The sequence below is a fragment of the Leptonotus elevatus genome, chromosome 12 (genome assembly GCF_054856555.1).
Source record: "Leptonotus elevatus isolate MCC_2025b chromosome 12, RoL_Lele_1.0, whole genome shotgun sequence".
Taxonomy (NCBI): Eukaryota; Metazoa; Chordata; class Actinopteri; order Syngnathiformes; family Syngnathidae; genus Leptonotus; species Leptonotus elevatus.
In genome coordinates, this window is record NC_141250.1 from 22,883,659 (window position 1) to 22,903,561 (window position 19,903).

At 47.2% G+C, this 19,903-nt stretch overlaps 1 protein-coding gene across 2 annotated transcripts; it reads right to left on the minus strand.

The window, feature by feature from the left end:
* Positions 1-3,051: 3,051 nt before the first annotated feature.
* htr2aa (5-hydroxytryptamine (serotonin) receptor 2A, genome duplicate a) lies at positions 3,052-13,823 on the minus strand. 2 transcript variants are annotated; one of them, XM_086090388.1, is made up of 3 exons: positions 13,057-13,823; positions 7,032-7,232; positions 3,052-4,188 (listed from the first exon to the last, which is right to left on the minus strand). In XM_086090388.1, the coding sequence occupies exons 1-3, from the start codon at positions 13,433-13,435 to the stop codon at positions 3,389-3,391; spliced, it is 1,380 nt and encodes a 459-aa protein (XP_085946514.1). In that variant the 5' UTR covers positions 13,436-13,823; the 3' UTR covers positions 3,052-3,388. The 2 variants fall into 2 exon arrangements, with proteins under 2 accessions (XP_085946514.1, XP_085946515.1); XM_086090389.1 differs by lacking the exon at positions 7,032-7,232.
* Between the last annotated feature and the right edge of the window lie 6,080 nt (positions 13,824-19,903).

Consider the following 19,903-nt stretch of genomic DNA (forward strand, 5'->3'; position numbering starts at 1 on the left):
TGTGGCTCCGCTCGCCATTTCGTCAACATAACGGTCACCTTGCACAATAGAAATGAGACTAGGAATAATCCACAGTCAAACGTCTTGTGCGTGCATGCACAGTGCAGCAGTCATACAATTTGGGTCGTGATCATTCCTTGCCAGCCGATGATGATGATGATGATGATGATGATAAAACTGCTCCCTTTCACAATAGAAATTAACACTACATTGGAAACTAGTCCACGTTGTAAAAAAAAAAAAAAAGTCCACAGTCTACTCAGTGCTTGCACAGTAGACCTGCTTTCATACGATGACTGTACATTTGCGAGTGCCCCGACCTTGCACAAAAGAAATAAATGAATCCAAAGTCTCCTGCATGGTGTACGCCTTTGATGTAGCGCCTCTTTCCCCTTCTTTTGAAAAATGTCACCTGCTGTGGTTTGTTTTGCGAGGTGGCACATCTCCCAATTTCCTTTGTTTATTGCCCGTCTTACTCGTTGTTGGCTCTCTCGCTCTCCACATCTCGGTGATGGATGTGGATTATTTTGCCCTCCACCGACCCAGAGTCGTGAAGGGGAACCACTTTCCGAGTAAAAACCTTCCTGGAGCTTCGGGAAAACTCTTTTATACTCACTTTGACTTTATTGCGCAACGTAGCTACAGGGGCGAGCTGACGTTTTTATGTATGATTGTGTGAATCACTCCTATGTTTATTTCTATTGTGCAAGGAGGCTGTTATCATGAATAAGTGGTGAGCACAACTGTCACATTATTTATACGACGTGTAGATTACATGCACACACAATTTTGGGTCATTTGGGCTTTCTTTTTTATTGGATAGATGATTTCTAGTGTTTATGTCTATTGTGCGACGTGGCTTTTTTATATCGAATCATTGGAGAAAGGACTTGTCACATTATCTGACACACTTCCCTCATATGCATGTCAGTGTGCAATGATTTTTTGGATGTTGAAATTGTTATCACCGTGCGATAAACCCATTGAGATGCAAAATCTTTTTCAAGACTTTTGTTCATTTCTATTGTGCAAGGTGGCTGTTATGATAAATAACTGCTGAGAGGCACCATTGCAGTCAATTTCCGACATGTGACAGCATGTGTGCTGATTTTTTTATGACTTTGTGGATTATTTCTATAGGCCATGTGTTCATTTCTATTGTGCAATTACGGTGAATAACTGACAAAAGAGACGTCGGGCCCAGCTCGCTTACATGACTGTTGATGATTTCTAGTTTGTTTCTATTGTGCAATGTTGACTCAGGAAGGTGGAAAAGTTAGCCTGGCGAGCCAAACTGGGCGGGCGGCCATGGACCGCGATTCGGACCAATCGAATGTGTCTGTTTGCGTGACGTCAAGTCATTCGCGATTGTCTCTCTTGGGCTCGTAACCATGTTGGATTTTCTGGCGTGGCGTCCGCTCTTCGTTCATTGGTTCTCTCCACTGTGTTAGCTCAGGTTTGCCCCGCCTCCGAAATGCCACGGCGAGGGCGCTTGAGCAGGCTCACTTTCCGGCAAAGCCGCCGGTGAGCCTGGATTTGTAAAGTAAAGTGGCACGGACAAAAGTATTGGGACACGGTCGCAGTTTTTTCCTGCTTTGAATGTGTCGACTGAAAAATACCAAAATGACGCGTTGCAGGTGAGTCGTCGGCGTCCCGTGGGCCAGACGAATCTTCATCTTCATCCTCTTCTTCCTCCTCCTGCGCGATGACCTTTCTTTGCTTCCCCCCCGGCCGGATTGTCTCATTTGTCGTCTCGGCGGGCGCTTTTTCCAAAATGTCACTCACGACATTCAGTGTTTTGTCAACTTGACAAACTGCTGCTCATTGCATCAAATCATAATGGCGGACGGGAAATAACAAATCCCGTCAATGTTCTTCCTTTTGTTTGCTTTTCCAAGCACACGCTTGTGGTGTGTCGCGAAACGCACGCTGACTTTGCTGAGTAACTGTGATCGTATCTAAGATCCCGGGTCCCGACTTTCAAAGCCGAACTCCGAGCCTCGCTTTGTCTTCTCAGTTGGCAGAAGAGTAAACACGTGTCCAACTTTTCTTTCTTGGCATTTGACAAAAATAAAGACGCAGGGACGCCCAGCTCCTTTCATCTTTTTTTTTCTCATAGTCCAAGTCATCAATCTCGCGGACGTTTTGTCCACCGTCCGTCTCACTGCAAGTGAAAAGGCAACATCTGTGTCAGCAACATCTGGCACAATTTGCTTCTTTTCACATCATGAACATATTTCACTCAAGTCTTGTTCTTGTCAACATTCACATATTTTGGTGAAATATCCCTTTTTTTTTTACACGATTCAAAAACAAACTTTTCAATCTCTCGCTCTTTTTTTTTTCTTTCAAGCAAAATTCTCACAATCTCAAGTTTTGGCAATTCAACATTTTTGCACAATTTCCAATTTTGGTACAATTCACATTTTTGACACAATTAGCAATTTTTTGTACAGTTTGTATTTTTGACACATTTCTCATTTTGGTAAAATGACTCCTACTTATTTTTGGCACAAACAGGCATATATATTAAATATGACATCATATGGAAAGAAAATAAAAATAACTGATTGTTGCTATTTGTTACAGTAGCAGCTGTTAGCATGTTAGCAATTGCAATTTGAAAATGATACTAGAATTGCCCAAAACCCGTACGGGTACCCGTGCACATTTTGTAGTCAAGTTGCTACAGTAGCTTGCTATGTGTTAGCATAACTTTTTAAAATGCTACCCAGAATTTGAGGAAATGCAACCTTGGGCAGGATGAATGTTTCCAATGCTATTGCTTAGCTAATGCTAACCATGTTTAGGCTGTGCTTGGTGTTTGTGAGCAGTGGGCTCGGACAAAAGCCCACTTCGATGGGTTGAGTTAGTTGACTGTCAAATGCTAATACTAATGCAATGCTAAGCTAATTTTAATGCTAATCTTGTTTGGGCTGTGCTTGGTGTTTACATGGGTTTTTTGTGTGAACAGCACAATTCCGATTCCCGCCCCCCCCCCCCTGCAACCATAAATATGATTGAGATATAATAATGCTAAAGCTAATGCTAAGCTCGGTAAAGTGCTAATCATGTTTGGCTTGTGCATGATGTTGTATTATTTGACAGTGAGAATCAAGAATAAAATCCTGCTTAGATGGGCAGTGTGAAATAGGCTAATGTTTTTGGAGAGAAGCTAATGCTACCGCTAATTGGGCTGTGCTTGCTATTTGCATGTGACAGTGAGAACCTGTGACAAAATAAGTTTGGATAAGAGACGCTTTTCAAGCATAGATGGGCTGATTGAATGAGGTTTACAGCTCAGTGCTAATGCTAAGCTAATGCTAACCATGTCCGGGCTGCGCTTGTCGTGCATAGTTGTCGTCGGTGATCGTTTATAGCTCGCCGCTCACACGCAGCTCTCGTCCCCACCTCCCGTCTTTGGGTCCCGTTGTCGCGGTTCTTTTTCCCGGCGGGCAAAGGAGAAATCGGGGAGCGGGGCTCCGTTGCGAATGCCCTCGATGGAGGGGTACGCCATGGGGGGGATGGTGTTGACCAGGATGAGCTGCAGCGGCTTCTTGGCGGGCGGCGCGTAGCGGCAGCGCAGGTAGCGCAGGAAGGCGGCGCGGTACGTCTTGTTGAACAGCGTGTACACCAACGGGTTGACGGCGGACGACAGGTAGCCCACCCACACAAACACGTTGAGCAGGCCCCCCATGAGGGCGCCGTCGCAGGCCGGCGCCTCGCACGCCGCCACCAGCACGTTGGTGATGAAGAAGGGGCACCACATGACCACGAAGAGGAAGAAGACCACGCCCAGCACCTTGGACGCCTTCTGCTCGTTACTGATGGACTGCATGGTGCGCCGGCCGAAGAGGGCCGCCGCCGCCGGACCGCCGCCGCCGCCGCCCGCTTCCCGCCGCACCAGCTTCTCGGACGACAGCGAGGCCTGCGGGAAGAAGCCCAGCGTGAAGGCGGCGGCGGCGCCCCACTTGGGCCGCGGCACCAGCCGGTCCAGGCAAAGCGTGGCCTCGTTGCGCAGGGCCCGGATGGTCAGGAAGTAGGTGACCACCATGATGGTGAGCGGCACGAAGAAGGCCACGAAGGAGCCGGCCAGCACGAAGCTGTCGTCCGTCAGCAGGCAGCTGCCGTCCTTGAACACCTTGGATTGGTCGCGCAGCCCCATCACCGGGATGGGCGTGGAGATGCCTGCGCATGGGAAGGAAAAGCGCGGGAGATATTCATATTCAAGTAACGAGTACCGATGCAACAAGAACGCTCATATTAAAACTGCCGCCATATTGTTGTCGTCGTGTGACAATAGTAAAAGCATGACATCTGTTCAAAAGGTCAACTTGATTTCCATTTATTCCAGCGCCCTCTGGTGGTTAATTATGAGCACAGTTTAATTTGAATTAGGCATGTTTTTCGCCGGCGACATTTAAGACTCGCACTAATCAGCAAGTGAAGGACAAAGCGTTTGCGTTTCTCCACAAATTGACTCGGTTCACAATGCATTAGCAAGCTCGTTAGCATTGTATAAACAAAATAAAACCACTGGCCAAGATTATTTCTTTGTCGCGGTGCCATGAGCGTTTCCAACCTCCCATCAATATCGTGATAATTATCGTATTGTAACATTTGGATATCGTGACATCCCAAGTAGCAATAACACAAAATACAAATGACATTTTGGAATTGACTTGCCCAACAACGTCTATATCAAGTTTATACTCAATTTAACATCGTCCCACATGATGCCGTGTCTCTGTGTGAAAGCGTCCTTTGCAGTATTCCGTGTGAAAAGCAAATGGTGGATTTTCTTTGGCCGAACATGGGTGTGAAGTTCAACACCTGATTTGCACTTCTGCCCCCATTTGTGTTGAAAGCAAAGATTGCAGGTTTCTGTGTGAAAGTATGTGTTCTGTGTAGAAGGGAAAGACAGGACCGAATAGCTGTTTTTTCTTCTTGTGTTGAAAGCAATTGTCGCTGCCACCTTATCCTTCATGCAGGATTTGCGATTCTGTGTTGCTGTTTGAAATCATATCTCGCTTTGCTGGCTTCCGTGTTAAAAAACGCGAACTTTCATTGCTATTTCAAAGCTCCAGATTTGCTTCATCTCAGTTTGAAAAGAAAGCTGTGGACAACTTATTTGGCTTGATAAAAGGGTGCACACACGAGTGTGAACAATAGCGACATTAGCGTCGACGCTAGCGCTAACGCAGCACAGCAAGTGTCTGACGGTCGCCGTGGCAACCGAGCTGATGCTATCCTTCGCCGAGTTGCGCAAGAGGATTCTTCTTCTTCTTCTTCAACAACAAATTGTTGCTGATGATGGCCGCGCTCTCACAACGTTGACTAAAAATGACGGAAGCATATTCAATATTTGTAACGCTCGCAACTGCGGGCAAATGAAAACCATCTGTGTCTCAACAGACGCGTATTCGGCACACACGGCAACGGCGCTTATGCTGTCGAGCCGGACCATCTGTGCGTGCGCGCGCGTGTGTGTGTGTGTGTGTGCAGACAGACGGCCCGGTGGTCTCCAGCGGGAGCGCTACGCTGGCTCATCTTGTCGATGGAAGTTGACCAAGGGGAAACAACCGCAGCCCGCGCACACGCGTACTAAAAAATACTACGCACTCCTGTTCACATGCCGGGTTTTTGTTAGACCAAGATAAAGCATCTTTAAAATGATTCTGTCACTCAGTTTGAACATTTCACCTTTTTACAACGCACCTCCTTTGTGTGCTTACGGCAATGCTAAGCTAGGAGTGTCAAAGTCGGCGCCTTCCGTGCCTTTGGACAATAAGAAAAGGATGTATATCAGTCAGCATTAGTGCAACGGCGCCAGGTTGAAGATGAACACAAACTTCCTCTTTCAACATGACGCTGGCCCAAAGCACACACCCAAATCGACAAAAGAAGGACTTGTGCAGCAATTTCGAAAGGGCTGGACACAGGTGAGGCGTCACAATCTGACAGATTGCGAGCAGTTTTGTGAAGAGGAGCTGGAAAATACCCAGATGTTCCAGTTACACACATGCTATGTGGAAAACATGTGCTAACAAAATGGTTATGTTTTGTTGAATTATTAACATTGTTTTTCAGTTTCAATTTATATTTTAGCCGTTTTGGATTTAGTTATAGCTGTGTAGCTCAATGAATAGAATTGTCTATTGTATTCTTATCTGTCTCTTTCGCCTGAGAAGAAAAGGGCAACAAGTTCTTTTCCATGTTATCTAGAAGGGAGTGTAGTCTAGTACCGGTCTCAGCCGGTCGAAGTGAGACAGGCTGATGTATTATTGTTTAGGTCTAATCTGATTTGTATTCCTGAGAACTTCTGCCTTTTTGTGAAGGGGAGGAGGCTTTTGGTATTCACCCACTTTTCAATAAATAATGATGTGCCGGAGTAGAGAGGACACACAATCTGAACAGGCCACGGTTTGAGTGTCGTCAATTGTTGTCATCAGAAGCTTCTGTTTTAATGATACCTTTGCAAAGGGACTTCTTCACCAGAATCTCACCATTCAGTTAATTGAACACGCAAAGAGTAGAATACTAATTATTGTCTACTCTAACAGTTTACATAACAAGAGGGCAACCTGAGTAGAATAAAAATGTCACCTAGTAACTGACTAAAAATGCTAACATGCTAATATTTGGTATGTTAATACATGGCTCACCCCATCATTGGCTAATGTTTTAAAGGCGGAATGCTAAAATGCTAACATGTTAAGCCTGCGTTGTCTGTGTGCGGCGCGAACAGCTGTTATGCTAACATATAGCAAGAAAGTGAATTTCAGATGTGAATAGCTAGCATACTAATAGTTTACATGTTAATACAGGGCTTGGTAAACCTGAGAAAGCACTAACATTGTACCCCATAATTGGCTAATATGAACTGCTAAAATGCTAACATGCTAAGTGAGTTTTGTGCTAACAGTTGTTACGCTAACATATAGCAAGATAGCAACTCCTGTGCCGAAAATCTTTTTAAGGATTTGAATTACACGAGAGTTTGTGTGCGTTAATGTCACGTGAGCACTTGCCCGCCGAGATGGTCCACACGGCCACGATCTTCATGCGGGCCTTGGTGCGCGAGTTGAAGCGGCTGTGGTGGATGGGGTTGCGGATGGCGATGTAGCGGTCCAGCGAGATGGCGCACAGGTGCATGATGGACGCCGTGGAGAACAGCACGTCCAGGTAGATCCACACGGGACACAGCTCTGAAGGCAGAGGCCAGCCGTAATCTGGCCAAATCACAGGTCACGTCCTCAAATCATAACACGCTAACCTGATACGGCGCTAACATTTAACGAGGCAAATCGATAAGGTTTACTTAATAGTCAGTGGTTAGTGTTGGATTATTAACATTGTTTTTCTGTTTCAATTTATATTTTTCAAAGTGTTTTTGATTTTAGTTAGATATGTTACAACTGTTCCCCATATGTTAGTTTATCTGTGGTCTTTGTTCTATTCCCTGTCATAGTAAGGTGTCTGATTTAATCTAAATAAGAGGTGTCGGAACAAAAGGGCCGTCTGCGTGAATCTCTGGTGCGAGGAGGCTCCAGGGGCCAATTGTTTATCCAGGAGCCAATTATTTATCCACATCTATTGTGGACTAAAAGAACTCAATGGAAGATAACCTGATTGTATTTCACTCTGCTGACAGGACAAGATCTGTGTGGGGTTTTATGGGGGTCCCTGGTGCAAGGAGGTGGCGGGGGCCAAGTGTTTGCCCACATCCTGAGGTAGAGATAAGGAGAGGGGGTGTGTAGACTTGTTTTGACAGGAAATGCCACATGGGGGGGGGCTACGCCTGGAAGGGGCAAAAGGTACTTCCTTGTCAATGAAGGGGGTGGGAACGTTTTGTGTACATGTGCATGCATGAACTTTGAGAAGGACACATTGTGGTTGAGATGCTATGATTGAGCAGCCCCTAATTTGTCTTTCAGACTCTGAAATAAAAGCTGGCAAACTTGTTCACAGATTTCAACTTTGAATTAATTTGAACACGCAGAAATCAAGGACTGATTTCCAACATTAGCAGCCTTAAAATCTCACACAGATAGAAGTTTAGGCAGGCACATGACAGAGTATGGTAAAAAATAAAAAATAAAAAATAAAGTATTTGCTGCCGTCATTGTGAGAAAAGATGACGCAGTTCAATTTATTTATTTATTTATTTCTCCAAATGCGTGGGACACCCGTCTCAAAACTCATTTTAGTCACAGCTGCAAAAATGTGTGAGCTGTTGCCAACGGGATTTATTGGGCCTTTCGGATGATGACATTTGAAGAGGCCCCAAAATAGCCCTGGAGCCGTCACGAGCAGATGTGGGAGGCGCTTATGAACAATTAATGTCACACAACATGTCGGCGGCTTCCGCTGCCTCGTTAGCGAGGACTCGTTAGGACGGAAACAAACGGCGCGACCTTCGCTAGCGTCAACATCCAGCCGAGCGGTTTTGGGCGGCACATTTAACAAATGAGCACCCCCCCCCCCCCACTGTAATGACGCGTTTGCTCTATATGATTTATTTGTTTTATTTTGGTTGTTACATCTCATTCCAGTTGAATACATTTTGTAGAAACTTGATTTGTACGTATGCCGAATGCGTAGTGACGTAGAATGGCAGCCGCTCTCGACCGAGCGACGCCAAACGGATTGAAAGAAAGCCAGGTAAGCCTCGTCGCGTTGCTAAAGAAACAACCTGCGATCGAGAGAATCACCCTCCCCCCCATCTGCTGGGAAATGAGGAAATGCCCCCATCAGGCCCTGTTTATTCTAATTTGCATATTTATATGGGGGCGTGGAGAGTCTGGTGTGCCAACATGTGCGTTCAATTACGCATTGATTGAGAAGATAAGGAATGCGTTTGAATTCATGCACAGATTTATGAATCTGGATTTTTTTTGTGCGTGCGTGCGTGCGTGCGGCGTTTCCTGGCTTTGGCCGTTTGCTGGTTTTCTGTATGAAACCCACTCAAGTTCTCCTACACGAGGCCTCGGAAGCGTAAGGAGCTTCAAACGCTCGCGAAGTTTGTCAGCTGCTTTGGAATTCAAGCGCAGAACGACATGAAATTAGGAGGGAGCCGACCCACCCCAAAAGTCTGGAGAAGCCATTTTTGCCAAGACACAGGAAATCCGCCATTTTCATTTGAAGAGACCATTTTGAGGATCAGCACCTCCAAATCCAAGACCATGGTCCTCAGTCGGAAAAGGGCGGAGTGCTCTCTGCGGGTCGGGGATGAGGTCCTGCCCCAAGTGGAGGAGTTCAAGTATCTTGGGGTCTTGTTCACGAGTGAGGGTAGGTTCGAGCGGGAGATCGACAGGCGGATCGGCGCCGCGTCTGCAGTGATGCGGACGCTGTATCGGTCCGTTGTGGTGAAGAAGGAGCCGAGCCGAAAGGCAAAGCTCTCGATTTACCGGTCGATCTGCGTTCCTGTCCTCACCTGCGGTCACGAGCTGCGGGTCGTGACCGAAAGAACGAGATCCCGGATACAAGCGGCCGAAATGAGTTTCCTCCGCAGGGTAGCCGGACTCTCCCTTCGAGATACGGTGAGAAGCTCGGTCATCCGGGAGGGACTCGGCGTCGAGCCGCTACTCCTCCACGTTGAGAGGAACCAGTTGAGGTGGCTGGGGCATCTGGTTCGGATGCCTCCTGGGCGCCTCCCTGGGGAGGTGTTCCGGGCATGTCCTACCGGCAGGAGGCCCCGGGGACGAGCCAGGACACGCTGGAGAGACTACGGCTCACGGCTGGCCTGGGAACGCCTTGGGATCCCGTCGGAGGAGCTGGCTGAAGTGGCTGGGGAGAGGGAAGTCCGGGCTTCCCTGCTAAAGCTGCTGCCCCCGCGACCCGACCCCGGATAAGCGGAATTGAAGATGGAACGGAACGGAATGGAGACCATTTTAAGGTAATTTTGCCATTTCCGGTGGGGGTCAAGTTCAGCCCCCAAGTTTCGTTTTGCAACGTGATATTTGGCGGACTTGTCTGTTATGATTAGAAACACGCACAAAAAAGTCTCAAGTCAAGTCCGAGCTGAATTATGATTTTTTTTCCACAACATGAAAGTTGCGTCTTTGCTGTTATATTAATTATCCCCAAAAACACAGCAAATTTGCCTTTTGGATTTGGAGCGGCCATTTTGTATTAAGAAATGACCACAGAAGTGTGCGTCATCAGATAGACAGACGGTTGACAGAAAACTGGCGAATTTGGAATTTCCTCCGTGAGCTGCTGTGCTCTTTTATTGTCCGCTTGTCTGATTTGTTGGCTTCATTAAGCGGGACGCAGAAAATGAAAACGCCGCCAAAGGACGCCTTCCAATTTGCTTATGAACGCCATCCTGCTGAAGTTTATTCCCTCCGCCGCACACGTTTATTTCCCCCGTTCGTCAGCGCCAGCACAAAAGAAACGGCGAATGACTCAAATGCGGCCAAAGCCCGCGGAAAGCGCCGGCTCGTCAACAGCGGCGGCCCCCCGAAGGGACGGCGGCGTGCTCGTTGCCATGGCAGCCCTCAAAGTGGACAGGGTGCGTTTGGATGACGTTCTCCGAGGACAGAACGTCGAAGAGGTTCTTTCGTGGCGCAAGATGTTGACAAAGTTGACAATACCTTTCGCAGAAAATCAACACGTCTTCACTTTTGACGTCCGCATGCCGATGATTTCTCACCAAAAGACTTTTTTCAGAAAATAATTTTGAAATATGTTTTTCATGAAAAAGTTGTGTGTGTGTGTTTTTTGTTTTTGTACAACCTTCTCTCATCACCATAAAAACAAACCAACCTCTTTGTTCGGAAATATTCTTTCGTGAGGAAATACATTTGATTTTGTAACCAAAACGACACACAAATCATATTTCAAGAAAATGTATTTAAGAAAAAACTTTTTCAGAAAAATTTGGGGTAAATAAATGACTTTTTTTCATGATAATGTCCAACTTTTTTCCCCCTTTTTCTGAAAAATATAAACCTGTTTGGCGGGAAATTATAGTATTTCTTTGTAAATTTTAGCTGCTTTTTAAAACAAACGCAACCATTTTCTTGAAAATATCAAACTTTTTTTTTTTTAATGTACGACTTTCTGGACAACTTTTTTTCCCCGACAATTATAGCTATCAAGTTCAAACATGACAATTTTTTGTAGTAGTATTTTCTCGAAAATATACAACCTTTGCCAGAAATGAGTACGTTAATCTCGAAAATATTTTTTCTCTCATAGAAACATTATTGTATAAATACACAAAACATTTTCCACATTTTCTCGGGTGCTTTTCTCTCAAATATGTCTGTCATTGTTGATGCATGGGATATTTTGGCAAGCGCGTGCCACAGACATGTTAATAAGACACCTGGAGCCCCCCCCCCCCCCGCCCCCCCCCCCCCTTGCAAAAAACACAACAAGAAAAACAAAGAGCAGCATGCATAATCTGTCTCCTTTGATGTGGCGGGTCTTCTCCCGGGTTTGAAGAAGCGGTTTGTGCCGCTAATTGCGCCGCACGCGTGTTTTGTTGCTGGTTTGTCTAATGACTTGTTTGTCCTCCTTAAAGAGACCAATCAGCGCCGAAGGTTCCCGCTTCTTCTTTTCCTCCTCATTCATGAACTCGGCTTTTTGTTCTCTGTGCAAGCTTCGTGTTTTCTCCATCAACAACTCAAAGATCTGAAGTCCTGTATTTCAATATTGTTGACTTCTTAAGACGGCGAACGCGTCCGTCACGAGTCAACCTCTAAATTCGCACCGTGGTCTTGGATTTGTGCCGTCATTAAGCCGACGCGTCAGCTGTTGCTTCCGAGATGTGGAAGCTTTTGTGGACAGTGAAGGAAAGCCTGCAGGCTGCGGCCATAACCCCCCCCCCCCAACCCCCCCGCCTGCATGCTGTCTTCATGAACCCGAATTGGATTAAGCCCACCTTATTAAAACATCTTTTTTTCAAACCCGCTCCCAGACCAGACGTCATCTGGCGGACAAAACAAATAGGAAGGAAAAGGCTCGCAGTATTCTTGTCAAATCTTTCCAAATGCTCCGAAACTGGCGGTCAACATGGAGACGCCTGCTTTGAAAAGTGGCCGCAGGTTCGAATGAAGTGAGCAATGCTTTGAATTAGAGACACAAATGTACGGGAAAAGTTAGGCAGCTAATTAGTTAATTAGTTATTAATTAATTAATTAATTCGTCGTGCAGTAAAAAGTCCACCTCGGCAGTGTGGCCGCGTCTCTCGTTACTTTGCTGTCGGCCTCTCTCGCACCGAGCTTAGCGCTCGCTAGGATGAAACGGGTACGACAAAAAAAAGGATGGATTGGCTGGGGCGCGACGAGGGATGCTTAAGGTAAGCGATGTCACATTTTAGGGGCCTCGTACGAGTCCTCGTGTTGATGTTTCCAAATATACAAATAGCCGTGACGTCGGACGCCAACTTCAGTTTGCTGTTAAAAGAATGGACGCCGAAGCGGACTTTTCGTGGCCAAACCCGGCCGCGAACCGAGATCACCTGCAAGTGATTCTCAGCCGCTCAACAAGATTTGCAATGATCCATCGAAGCCACAAAATGGTGGCAAAACGCTTTTTTTCCTTCCAATTAACACCTGAGATGGGAAAAGCAGGTCAGGAAAATAAAACCCCTGCCGGAATTTGGCTTTCGCCGCAGGTGCTTCTCGTAACGACCTCGTTTACCTGCCGCTTTGAGTACAAGCACCTGAGGCCAAAGCCAAAGGTTGCGTTCGCGCCGCAGGGCGTGACGCCCAATTTGGATTTTTGGTTCAATCCGATCTTTTTTCGGAGCGTTCACATTACAAAAACGACGCGTCGCGTGACGAACACCCAAAACAACCGCGTCACGTGGCGGTGTTCACGGAAGTAAATCTTGTCCCGCCTCGCAAATGTTTTACCGCCAGCCGAGCCACTGAGACGAGCGACTTCTTTCAGCGTCATGTGCAAATGTGGCGGTGCGAACACACGCGCTCACGACCCCCAGATTCCAACCCTGAACCCGAAAGCTGCGAGGCGGACGTTTCAACCGACGACGCCACCGCGCCGCCTCAATTCGGAGTCACCGCACGTCGGCTAGCTGCTTACCGTAGAGGATGGTCACCATGGAGACGGGCATGACCAGCACGCCCAGCAGCATGTCGGCCACGGCCAACGACATCAGGAAGTAGTTGGTGGCGTTCTGGAGCTTCTTCTCCAAAGACACGGCCAGGATGACCAGGATGTTGCCCGTCACGGTCACGCCGATCACCGCCAGGATCAGCAGCGCCGCCCAGTGTTTGCCCGCCTCCGCCGTATCCGCCGCCTCCCCGTTGGAGCCGTTGCCCGCGTAAGGGCGCCCGTCGCGGCTGCCGTTGGCGGGGCCCGGCTGGAACCCGTGCGGGTCGGACTCCAGGAGCTGCGGGGGGGTGGCGACCGCCAGCGTTTGACAAATGAGCTCTGACACATTGCCGGCGCGCAGGTTCATGGTGTTGCCGGCCACTCAGGGACACGGGTCGAGCTTGGCCGTGTTTGGCTCTCCCGAAGCCCGGTTGTCACTCGGTGGAAGCCACCGAGACATTTTGGGTAAAAATGTCAACAAAAATCAAGTCTCCGGGGACGCTGTTGAATGTTGAAAGTAGAACAACCCGCACAAATGCATCGCGGCGCGACTGCCGTAGGACTTACTGATTCTTGCCGGTCCTCCTCGCGTGTCCAGTCGCAAGAGATTTCAGTGACAAGTCGTAATCCAGAGTTTTCTTGAAACTTTATCCGAAATCTCCGGCACGAGGGAGATCTTTTGCTACCTTCCCACCGATGCGTGTGTCCTTGCCGTCTCGACCCTCACCTGATGCTCGGGGGGGGACTTTGCCAAACAGGAGGGACTAAAACCTCAAATAATCCTTCAGAAGCGTCTCGTCCGAGGATCTCCCGCAGGTTTTCCAGGAGGTTTTGGGGGGGGGGGGGGGGGGGGGGGGGGGCAATCCAAAGGGAATTAGGAGAGCCGAGGTGGATTTGGTCTTGTCGTCTCCTTTGCGCTGTCACTGGCTCTTTGCGCTCTCGAGTGGGCGCCCCCCCCTTGCACCCCCCCCCCCCCCGCCTCCTGTTTCCTCCCCCCATCCCGCTGCTCGCTCTCGCTCTCTTCTACTCGCCGTCACAGCGCGAGCGCTCGCTCCGGTCGCACGAATCAACGTTTGCTCTCGTCTCTCGGCTTCACGTCTGTGCCGGCAAAATCCTCAGTCTCAAAAAAACGCGAGGCGCCGGCGTGGGCTCTCGAGGGATCTCGGCGGTCATTTGCATGGGCGGCGGTCCGAGAAGTCGATGTGTCCGTGAAAAGGCGTCCTTTCATTCGGTTTCATGAAAGCTCCAGAGAAGACGAGTTCGAGACGTCTGACCAGTTTCGTTTTGTTTGGTTTCGCAACTCAATCGCTCATTTTTTCCCCATCGAAATGACTTGAGATGTCTTTTTGTGGGGTTCGGGGTTCGAGGTCACATCTTTGGCATGCTGATTGGTCCGCCTCTGCTCTTTCCCTTCCTCTCAAGAGTTCGTGATTCGGTTTTACGTTTGGGTTCATCATCCGGTTTAGGCTTTGGGACTAGTTTTAGAATGTTAGTGGTCTCAATTAAGGTTTAAGGTCACGCTGAGCTGCCAGAGGTCAGAGTTGACCAAAACCGTAACCCTAATCTTAACCTTAATTGTGACTCTTGTCTATTTGAAGTATAAATTTAGAGGCCGACTGGAATCCTCTGGGAACAGCACGCAAAACATAAATGCAGTAAATTCATGTTGTGTATTTATTCGAGTTATTTTAAGTACGTCAAGGTCAAGTCGACTTAAGCGTTGTACAAACATGCACGTCCTTTTTTTAGGTCTTCATTGTAAAACTTTTTTTGTATTTTTTATTAAGACAAAGCAAGGCAGACAAAAAAATAATAATCATGCAAGAGTTCAGTCAAATAATCGGACATTTATCGAAGCATTTCAGACTGAAATGCTTTGAGGAGGCCTTGAAAAATCGGGACAAACCCAAGAAAGCGCAAAAAGCACATCTGAGCTTTTTTCCAAACAAGCGCAAGCAAATATATTCGGAAGCAACGCGACCGCATAAAGACGTGAAACAATAAAGACAGCGGCCGGAGATGACGAGTGGCACCGACGGCCGCAATCGCGCGCCACAATCAGCCGCGGCTCGCCGCTGACGGCAACAAAGTGCCGGCGGCGGCGAACCTGATTGCCGCCACTTCAAAACCAGAAAAGTCTTCAATCACCACAAGCCTCTTTTTTTCAGCCAATCTCGTGTCGGCTTGTCGAGCTCGACGAGTGGGATCGCTAAATATTCATATCAGTTCAATCCTGGGACTTCGGAGATCTCGACGGAAGGTCGGAGCGGAGGTTCGAGCTTGGAGCAAAAAAAAGTGGCCTGCGGGCTCCTCTCGGCTCCGCGATGGCTTTGGTGCTCTAAGCTCGAACCTTCTCTGAAGTGGACGCAGACCCTAAACCACGAACCCACGTCCTTTTAACCTCCTCACCCAGAGCTCTAAACCCAAACGCTTTGAGTTGGGTTCTAGGAGGGTTAGGGTTGGGGGGGGGCAAACCTGACCTCACTAACTTTTGTGATGACTACCGTTTATTGAAGAAAACTCTCACCCGCGTAATGCGGTCACTCCTCCCTCCTTCCCCAGGAAAACTCAACTTCCAAACCAGGAAATCTGTCTGGGCTGACAGTCGGGTTCGGGTTAGAACTCACGTTTTTGTAGTTTGGATTTGAGTTCGTGGAGTAAACGTTCATCTCACTTTCTTTGTTTTTTACTTAAACTATTCAAATGTCTTTATTAAATTTTCAACTGTAATTATGTCAAAGTTTGTGTTATTTGAATAAATAATTGCTTAACCTTGACGAATACCTTTAAAAATAGAATCCAATTCTAATTAACATAAACGATGTGTATTTATTTGGATGACATCATAAAATGACCAAACGAACACACGCTGAGTGCAGCAGGAAGTCCGTGAAGCAGACATCCGAGTTGTCGTTATCCAGCCGGACTTCCTGCGTCCGTCCGACCGTCCGTCCGTCCGTCCGTCCGCCCGCCCGCTTTTCCCTCCTCCAAGAGTCTCGCTTTCTTCTGACACCAGATCCAAAATCCAACACACACGCAGAGTTAACGAAAGACGGCAGCGGTTCTTGACTCACAGTTGATGCGGTTCTTGGTTTTGGATTTTGTTCTCAATGAAGTCTTGAACTGTTCTTGACCTCAGTGCTTGCTGAGTTCTTGTTGCGGTTCTTAACTCAGACCCCATCTTGGTTCTTGAAGGTCTTTATTTATTTATTACCAGGTTCTTCATTGTTTCTGGCTGCCTCCGTTGTTTGGGTCTTGACTGGTTCTTGGCATCGTTCTTATATGGTTCTTATAAAGTTCTTCATGTCGTCCATCACTTGGTTCTTGACTTCTTGTCCGGTTCTTAACTTTGCTTTTGAGGTTGTTGTTTTTTCCTTATTTGGTTCTTGGTATGGTTGTTGGTGTGTCTCTGGTCTTGGTTTTATGGCTTCTTGGGCCTGGTTCTTGGTTCTTTGCTTGGCTTGTATCTTTTTTTTTCTCGATTTGGTACATGATGTGATTTTTGCCAGTTTTTTGTTTTTTAATCTTGGTTCAAAACTCTTGACTCTTGGTTTGTAACTTGGTTGTTGACTTGAAAAGGAGGACAAACGACGTCTCTGCAAAAGGTCACTTGTGTTGATATATATTATTGATTTATTATAGGTGTGTGTGTGTGTGTGTGTGTGTGTGTGTGTGTGCGTGTTCAGTGTTGTTGCAGCGGTTATGTAAGGTTTGAACCTGTGTTGCGTATTTATCACAGTCGTTTCTTCCTCCCTCCCCCCGACTTCCTCCAAATACCATCTGTCAATCAAGCCCCTCAGGTGACTCATCTGTGTGTGCGTGTGTGTGTACACACACGCGTTACCATGGCAACAGTGACACCAGCATTGAGCCTGCTGACCTGTCACGCCCCAAGAACTATGTTTAAAAAGCAAGCAAGCGCCAGACTGTGGTCCCGGACCTCATTTTAGGGTCCCAAACGGCTCAGGGTGGACGCGTTTAATATGAAACGGCGGGTTCATGTCTTTCCTGATGTGTGTTTGTTTGTTTGTTTGTTTGTTTGTTTGTTTTTGATAAAATGTCCTTCGCAGAAGGCAACAAGGACTTCTTGGTTGAACCCTCCTGTTCGGCGGACTTCTCAGGAAGAGCAAGAATGTTCCCGGGTCAATTTGACCCTGCCCATATTGAACGATAGGAAGCGCATTCCAATAAACTTTATTAACCGATTTCATTACAAATCTTTGCCACGGCAAGTTTCATCTCTTTGTAGTTGTTCAACTTTGAAATGTGTCCGTTTTGACCCGGGTTACGTTTGGCGCTCCAAAAACTGGAGCTGATGACTGTCAATGCAAATGTGTTCACAATTCGTTGTGAAAAAAGTATTCATTTGTTGTGCTTCAACTTTCAATCGGGTCAATCTGACCCGAGCTGTTCCTAATGTTACAAAAGTATTCCGATAAACGTTTTAATAAAAAATGTGTCCAAATGAACCATCTTAATTGATGAGACGTTTCATCGCAAAACAACCTCTTCAACTATAAAATGGGTCCATTTGACCCGGGCTATGTGAAATGTTGGCTTTTGTTATTTATTTATTTTTGTTATGGTGATATTTAGTTTTTTCCTTGTTGTCTTGATTGTGTCTCATCAAGCTTGACGATGTCCACCTGTGCTCGTCGTCCCGGTCCCTCGCGTCATCCAATCAGCTCCCTCAGCCACCTGCGTCCCGTCCAGGTGTTGCTCGTTGTCTCGTCAACTTGTTTGTATTTACTTTCTCTGCTTTCCTTCAAACCTTCTTGTTGGGTTTTGGTCCGGTCTTGTCCATTTTCTTCCTTTTGTGGTCCCTTTGTTGTTGTTTTTTTGGATGTTGTTTTTTTTGGGCTGCTCGAGCACCTTGTTATTATTAAATGTAATTTTCCGAGCATTCCTGCCTCAAATCTGTGCTTGTCTGCCTTTGGGTCTTCATCCCCGGCTGAACTTGACAAATGTTATAAAAGCGTTCCAATAAACATGAACATTTTAATTGAAAATGTCAAAGTAAACAATTTTGTATGTCAATAAGGTGTTTCATGGCTAAATAAATAAATAAATACTTTTTCACTCTGAAATTTGACTCCGAAGGTTTAGCATTCCAAAATCAACCCAATGTGAAGTTTTACAACAAAAAATCGATTGGGTCAGTTTGACCCTCAAATGCTCAATGTTCCGACAGCATCCAGGAAAACCTTCTTTTTTAACCGTTTCCATTGCAAATATGTCAAAATGTGCGAAGTTTGGTAGCAAAAAGCTAACATTTGTTCTTGAACTTGCAAATGGCTCATTTTGACCAACAACACAACACAGGAAGGTTCAGCATTGGAAACATGTTTGTTTTTGTAGCAGGCAACGGTTCAGGAAGACGTTTGTTCTGTACTTGGTTTTCTTCCCAGCGGATTCGGCGACTCGTCTTGTGCGCCGTTTTGGATTTCACCATCTCGTGTCTTGCGTTTGACGTTTGAGCGCCGCTTCTTGAACTCAGCGCGACGCTATCGCGCAAGCCGTCACACGGATTCAAGTTGTGCGATGACGCGCGGTCACCGCGGACTCGTACATGAATGGACTTTCAAAACGTCCCCCACGGCTGAAGCCAGACGGTGGCCATCTTACGTTGCCACCGTTACTGACAACTTGTGTTTTGTCACGACAGCCAACTTAACTGTTTGCATTTCAAACATTCATGAATTGTGTCTTTGACAACAAATTTGTTCCCGATGGGCTTTACTGTTGCCTGATTGTTGATGGCTCTGACAAGATGATGCAGACCAATCTTTGAGGAGCTCCTTATAAGAGAAAGTGACAAGTCGTTGTCTTAGCAATCAAATGTCGCCAACATGGTGCGCTTTTCCCAAACTTGTACTCGTCCACGGTTGCATTTTCACCGCAGAGGCAGAAATTAATGTTAAAGTTAAGAAGCCTTTTTGAGTGGCAATGCAAGATGGCCGCCAGTGGCTTGGCTTCTCCCAAAGGTGAGTAAGCGGCAATGCTAACAAAGCGGACGGCGACTTTTCATTTGGCGGCCATTTCTGCGCATGCGTCAACGGCGTCCACGTGAAGTTTGGCCCGTGCGGCCGCATTCTTCGACGGAGCCGTCGGTAAGCCGGCGGATGTTTGAGCCGGAAGGCAAACCAAGAAAAACTCTGGCGCCATCCAGCTCGTCATCGTGAGAAAGCAGACGGAATCAGAAGCGCACGCGGGCCGCCATCAAACACAAAAGGCAACTTTCAACGTGATTGGATTTCTTCTTGAAGGAGCTTCTCATTTTCAGCGCCGACCCGACCGCAGACAAGTTACGCTTTCCGAGTCGCCTTTCAAACCCGGGCTGAGGCTTCAAGTGAACAAAAAAAGTGTCCCGCGTGATGACGTCACATTTGACCCGATGGGAACTTTCTTAATCGACATCAGAACAACTGGAGCGTTTGCGTGCCGCTCAGAACACTAAAGTCCAATTTAATGAAAGGCTCAAACACTTCATGCCCGGCCAGTTCGCACGCACGTGCACGCGTACGCGCACGCGCACGTGAGTGTGTGCGCGCGTACGCGTGCCAACAATCCTGCGTGTGTGTGAGCGTGTTTTAAAATCTCCATACATCATCTTGTGTGTGAAACATTGCATGAATTCAGTGTGCTCACGCACGTGTGTGTGCGCGCGTGCGCATCCACCTGTTGGCAGCGCAGTGTGGCAGCAGTTGCCACGGCAACCGCCGCTGTCACTCGACATGGCGGCCATTGTGATTGGACGCCCGATCCCTGTCGTTGGCCAACGCACCAGAGACCACCCGCTCGCCAAGGTCGCCCGCTTTGAAAGACAAGCCAAGGT